Raw genomic sequence first — 7,089 nt, forward strand, 5'->3', positions numbered from 1 at the left:
AAAAAATGACCTGTTTATTTGGAAAGTTTTAAAGAATATATATGATTTTGCAACATCAATTTATCGACAGGAAAATATCAAATATATCCTTTGTATAGTTAATTCCTTACTTGTAAAACAGTTAATGTTATCAAAAGCTGAAAATCAAATTGATAGTGCAATTATAAAAACTTACTTTGCATCACAGAAGATAAACCATTGCATGAGATCTTTAAATGGTGAATGAAAAAAGATCCGAAATTCAAATCGGAAAAGTCAAAATTGATTACGTGAGATTCATCCAGGCTGATGGTGGGTCCCGTTGTCCATGAAAGTCGTTCAATCATCCTCCACGTGGCAGTGCGATCGCCCAATGTCGAGACGCCACCTCGACGGGTGAGCCACGCACCTCGGAGTGTGTGGTGGACTAACAGCTGAGGTAGCAGTCTCTTATAGAACTGTCGCACTATGTGAATGATGTAACCGTCCTACTAAATTATTTCTCTCAATTCTGACCTTATGATACATATGATTAAACTGGTTAAAAGTAGCCCCCCAGGGCACATCCAAGTTGGCAGAACAATCACATTGGGGGGCTCTGGAACCAAGTGTGGGGAGTTCGATTCCTGGTTGGAGCAGCCAAGTGATGTAATAACCAGAGGAAGGGTTGGAGCAGCTTGGTGATGTAATAACCATGGAGGAGGGTCCCTTTGGGGAAGGAGTAAAAGCCATGTGGGAACCTGGAAATCAACAAGGGCACAACCTGCGATTTACCTCCACTAGTCACTGAGGGGCCGGGGGCTAGAGGTCCAGGATTTAGTCCGGCTAAGCTGGGACACCTGGGTTATCAAAAAAAAAAAAAAAAAAAAAAAAAAACTTTCAATTCTGAGCTTTTGATACATATGATTAAACTGGTTAAAAGTAGTAACATCAGTTTCACATTTGTAACTTGTAAATCTGCAGCAATAGGCCCACTTGACATTTTAAAAGCCATGTTTTTTTTAGCGTTTTTTGCCTTTTGTATTAAAAAAAGGACGAAATAGTAAACAATATTCTCTATATTGTCATGTTTTAAACCAACATAAAATTGAGAGCCTTTATTACAAGAAGATAAACCATTGCATGAGATCTTTAAGTGGTGAATGAAAAAAGATAAATCGTAGAGTCCGAAATTCAAATCAGAAAAGTCAAAATTGATTATGTGAGATTCTTCTAGTCTCGTGGTGGGTCCCGTTGTACATGAAAGTCATTCAATCATCCTCCACGTGGCAGTGCGATCGTCCAATGCCGAGAGGCCACCTCGACGAGTAAGCCACGCACCTCGGAGTATGTGGTGGACCACCAGCTGAGGTAGCAATCTCTTATAGAACTGTCGCACTATGTGAATGATGTAACCGTCCTACTAAAGTATTTTTCTCAATTCTGACCTTATGATACATATGATTAAACTGGTTAAAAGTAGTAACATCAGTTTCACATTTGTAACTTGTAAATCTACAGCAATAGGCCCACTTGACATTTTAAAAGCCATGATTTTTTTAGCGTTTTTTGCCTTTTGTATACAAAAAAGGACGAAATTGTAAACAATATTCTCTATATTGTCATGTTTTAAACCAACAAAAAATTGAGAGCCTTTATTACAAGAAATTACGTATGGATTGCAGATGACGAGGAAGTTACGAAAGTATCAATATAATTGGAATGTCCCGATGCACATAATAAATCTTGTCACGAATGTAGATTAATCTCGTTTATAAAGTTTATCCCAAATTATTTAGGTTAATTAAATAAGATTATGGTATTTATTCTACAGTGAAAATGTGTACGGACAGACAAGTATTTAAAATTATCTTCATGACATTCCACAAAGCTATAAACCCAATATAATTAGTGAATTTTTTTTCTTATTTTTAACTACATACTATCTCTCAATCTACTATTTCTAAATGCTTTTTTAATCAAATAATTGGGCTCAAACAAGGGCTAATATTTTTCTCTATCCTCTTTTTAATCACACATTCGAGAATAAAATAATATTATACGTAAATTCAAAACTTGTCCTTTTTTAATTACTAATTCTAAAAAAAATCACTATTTCAAAATACATTTTGATTTTTCCAAAATCACATTAGCTCCCGTTTGGCTCCCATTTTTTGGAAATAAAAATAGGTAAAATAGTGTTTTTTCAAAAGATAAGTGATTAAAAAAAAGGAAAATTTTTTAATTTACATGTAATATTATTTTATGAAAGATCGTGCAGTTAAAAATAGAAGAGAAAAACAACGAAATGTAATAGTAATGTAATGAGATTCAAACGGTGCTTAATCCCTTGTCTACGGACAGAGGACAAGGGTATAAACCCAATTCAATGTATCTTTCACGACAATTTAGGACTGTTGCAGAGTCCAAATAAAGACAAGACAAAACAGAACAATTTGGGGTCGACAAATCTTCGTACAAGAAATTTGGACAACAATTTGAGGTGCAGCTTCACATTAATATTCTAACTACAAAAATGGACCCCACTCCACAGTGCATGCACCTGTATATCAGTTTATTTATAGTCACTCTATCTATTTATACTTCACTTGCTTAACAATCTCAAAAACCAATATTGATTCATGTAAATGGATCCATTTTATAGATGCACTTCATCTGTTACTTCTGCTTCCTCCTCAGACTCCTCGTCTGAATCCTCTTTGTCTCAGAGAAATTCGGAGAGAGTAAAAGGGCCATGGAGTGCAGAGGAAGACCAGATCCTGATACGGATGGTGGAGCGATATGGGGGCAGAAACTGGTCCTTGATCAGCAAGTACGTAAATGGCCGCTCGGGGAAATCTTGTAGGCTGAGGTGGTGCAACCAGCTCAGCCCAACGGTGGAGCACCGCCCATTTTCGGCGGATGAGGATGAGACTATCTTGGCGGCGCATGCAGAGTACGGCAATAGATGGGCCACTATTGCAAGGTTGCTCCCCGGCCGTACGGATAATGCCGTGAAGAACCACTGGAACTCGACATTGAAAAGAAAATACCAGCACAAACAAGTAGTTGAAAAATCAACTGATAGTACAGTAAATGTTGCTTCTGGGTCTAGAATGTGTTCTGTGAGTAATGATTTTGATGAAGAATATGATCCGATGACGGCATTATCCTTGGCTCCGCCGGGACTTGGACGGTGATGTGGTGGCAAACTAAGACTTTTTCGGCGGAGTTTTGGGATGCGATGAGGAATGTGATAGCTAGAGAGGTTTGGGAGAATGTTCTTCGGTGTTTCATTAGCTTAATGATAATTATATGTTTGCTGCGTATCAGTCAACTGCTATTGATTTGTATAATATTCTCTTACATATGCTTTTAATTATTAATTCGTACATAATTTTTCAGTGCCTGAGCTGAAACTTTTAATTCTAGAAATGATCTCGTGCTTATAATGAGCATGTGTCATAGCATTGTTTGATCGATACGAATTAAAATTAAAGTTTTAGTCCTCGTTTAAGCTTCATTCTTTTACATTATTTCCTTTTCTTTTTTCTACAGTATTCATTTTCAGCCACATATTATTCATTAAAATAATATTAAAGGTAAATAATTTTTTTCCCTTTTTCTTTGACTATACGTTCCTCATCAATCACTATTTCATAATATATTACTTCAAATTAATTGGACTCAAATGGGGCCTTAATTTAAGTCAAAGTCAAAATAAACAATTAATTTCAATTATACATTTTATTGAATTCACAAGTTTTCAATCACACACTTTATCAATTTTTATCATAATTTACTAAAAATTGATTTTAGTTTCTATCAAATAGGGGCATAATGTTCACTCGCTAAAGTGATGTTGCCACATCAGCAGGTCAAACGTTTTTTTCTTTTGAAAATCATAAAAATACGATTTAACCATTGATGTGGCGGTACCACGTCAACATTTATTGCGAACAAATAAAAGTGCTATTCATTAACAGCATACCTCTAGTGTCAAATATATATCGTTAATAGAAAATATCAATATTTTAGTTAGACATAATACATGGCAGATTATTCTCCTTTTTTCCTTTCATCATTGTTGCATTTTATTTTCAGAAAGTATTACATGTACATTCAGGATTGACAACCCTAGTATTCAATCATACACATGAGAAAGGAGCTCACGATGAATAAAAAAATCGTGGACCCCCTCCTGTGAAGACGTTGTCAACTGAGGTTGTCAACTCCTATTACAAAACTAGAAAATCCTTAAATAAAATAAACTTTTAGATTGCTCTTAGTTTCTTGTAAATTATTCGATAGTCAGTCATTTAATTCCATATCAAAGTTGACAATTCGAAGGTGCTCAATTTTATGGATTTTTATTTTCAATAATAAGTGACTTTTTAAAAATAATTAAAATAATATAGATTTAGAAATGGAATTCAACCTAATCTCCTGCTAAAGATGCAATAAACTAACCTTAGCTCCTTGTCCCATTTGTAGGAAATTTTGTAAATTTTTTATTGTTGTACCTCAAATTCATAATTACGTCAAAGTCTCCATGAATGTCTAAATTATTTATAAAAAAAGAGATTCATTTTGTTCATCATTTGCTAACAAATTTTCAAAGGATTAAAAATTCTCGCATTTATCCCAAATTAGTGACAAAGGAAAATGTAATGAGTTTTAGGTGGTGGTCAGGGACCAAACATGTCTTTATCAAGTAGAAAATATGTCCTAACTAAAGGGAATGTTCCCTACTTTATTAGTTATTTTCAAAAGGTCGGCACCGTCCACATTCCCATATTTCATATGCGCTATAATTGTTTGATTATGTAATTATTGTTACCTTATACAAGCTCTTGAATAATGCTCTTTGCTTTGTCCGTGTACCGAGCACTAGTTGCCCATACATTCTGCAAAGGGAGCATCATCATACCGAGTTTGATTAAGCGCTTTTCTAAGCCATTGCTGGCATTTTGATCCGTGAGACCATCAACCAGTCTTCAAAGAGAAAAGCAAAAAATTAGTACGAAGCAATTTCAGAAGAACAATATTGCAATGGATCGTGACCTTTTGAGTGCCGATCACAACACCACCAATTTCATTGGTGCACAAGATTCTTCTTGTTCACTGCCCATAGAAACTCCCACCACATGATAAAGAATTTTGAAATGTGCTAGGTGTACAACACTTTATACAGTCCTCTCGTATGAATGGATCCTGCAATTATTTTAATCGCGAATTCCACCCCCTCCATGTGAGAAGGTCGTAAAACTTGCTATATTAATGTGTTGTACATCTAGCATTTTCCAAAGCCACAAAACCTGCATGGTTCTTCCTGTCATAAAGCATTTTCTTCAATGTTGCCTCACAAGAACTGATTATACTAGAAATTGGTGGGACCTGAAGATCAAAATATCAAAATAAGTTATTCATTAAAAAAGGTTGAACCCCAACCTTGAGGACCCTCATCGTCCCGTCCCTAGATTTTTGTGAGGAAGGTAAATCGCGAGATGTGCCCCAACAAGCCAAGGAACAAGAACTGCTTGTATACTGTGCTTATAAAGATTCCAATTTTATGTCTCGGGAATCAAACTCCTCACACTGCGACTGTCAGCAAGGCGTGAGATAACCTCACTTCTGTCCTTTACACCACTAGGCTATGCTCCGAGGGGCAAAAAAAAAAAAGTTATTCATTGATTGTTGAAGATCTTTAGCTAGAAAAAACATTGGTAGGCTTTCGATATAACCCAATAGACACCAGTTTCAAGGAACTATAGTGTGCTTTCTTGGCACAAGAATAACAATCGTCCTTGCAGAATTCTACGAAGACTCCATGCTGCAAAACAGAAATGAATAAGGGAAGATGACAACAAGAGTGAAAAAATTCTGCAACTTCTTAACTGGGATCATATAGGCAGATCATTTACCCGATATTGAAATGCTGATGGCAACAGTTATGAGTTAGAATATTTTAGAACCAATCCTATCTTCTGGAAGCACATTGTAATGCTGACATCAGCGTAGAATAATTCATAAAGTATACATGTTTTGACCCAATGATATCCTTCTCAGATAAACTTTTTCCTAAAACAAGATTTTTAAACTACAATCCTTGCACTCACAAAATATTACTTGAACCGCCTTCTCTGCTTGTACATGGAACATTCGAAACAGGGCTTATGGTGTCTACCACACCGATAACTGAATATTTAGCACTTAAATTATCTTTGAAATATATAAGGGAACCTGCATCAATACTAAATGAATTAAAACTCGACAAACAAGAATTCTTCCACTAAAAGAATCCCAAAATTCCCAGCTAACAGTTTCCAGAAACCAACATTTTCCACTCCCATTCCCACATTTTTTAAGGAATAAAATCCCAGGCAAGGATTCGAATCTTTCGACCAATACTTGTAGGGTCAAAATTCAAAATGTCGCAGCAAATGGCCGAGGAATCATCTGTTAACTGAAAGCAATTACATTTGATTGCGAAAATATTGCTGACGTAAGAGGGTAGGGTCAGGGTTCCAACGATGAGGGTGGAATGGTTTAATGGTTGGTTTTAGGATTTTGAAGCTAGGGCTTTTAGATGTGACCTTGGAGGGTTTTGGATCCTGAATTGGACCAGACGGTCGGCCGGGGCATAGGGTCTGGGATCGGGCGGCTGAGACTAATGGAGAATGCACCGGTTAGGGGCTGAACACGTTTAATTAGATCGGAGATTTTCAGAATTCTTGGTACTTTCTTCTTCCATTCCTCGTCCGTTAAGAGAGATGGCGGGAGCACGGGATGGGAGGGAAAGAATAGAGTCGTCTATTTCGAATGTCCAAAACTTCCCAAACATGCTCTACAATTGGATGTATATAAATTGCACGCACTGTCGCCAACTTTGGAGTTGATCGCAAATTAATCTACAAACTTAAAATTTAGTAGATTGGAACTATCGAGAGCTCTACACATGATCACCAAGGTGTTAATAACAACGGAGTTCAAGAATGTTTGGGACTTGACCAATATAACATCGAATCATAACTACAGTCTACACAAGGACACTGCTATTGCTTAGTACAAACTCAGGCTTTGGTTCCAAAGAAAGCACTGCACAAGAACAGACCAACAAAAAGAACAACA

General features: G+C 36.3%; 1 protein-coding gene across 1 annotated transcript; it reads left to right on the forward strand.

The window, feature by feature from the left end:
- The first annotated feature begins 2,572 nt into the window (after positions 1–2,572).
- LOC111409608 (transcription factor MYB44-like) lies at positions 2,573–3,337 on the forward strand. Its single transcript, XM_023039634.1, has one exon. It carries the CDS (start codon positions 2,607–2,609, stop codon positions 3,156–3,158), a length of 552 nt encoding a protein of 183 aa, XP_022895402.1. The 5' UTR covers positions 2,573–2,606; the 3' UTR covers positions 3,159–3,337.
- The last annotated feature ends 3,752 nt before the right edge of the window (positions 3,338–7,089 follow it).

Source organism: Olea europaea, chromosome 14, assembly GCF_002742605.1.
Source record: "Olea europaea var. sylvestris chromosome 14, O_europaea_v1, whole genome shotgun sequence".
Classification (NCBI taxonomy): Eukaryota; Viridiplantae; Streptophyta; class Magnoliopsida; order Lamiales; family Oleaceae; genus Olea; species Olea europaea.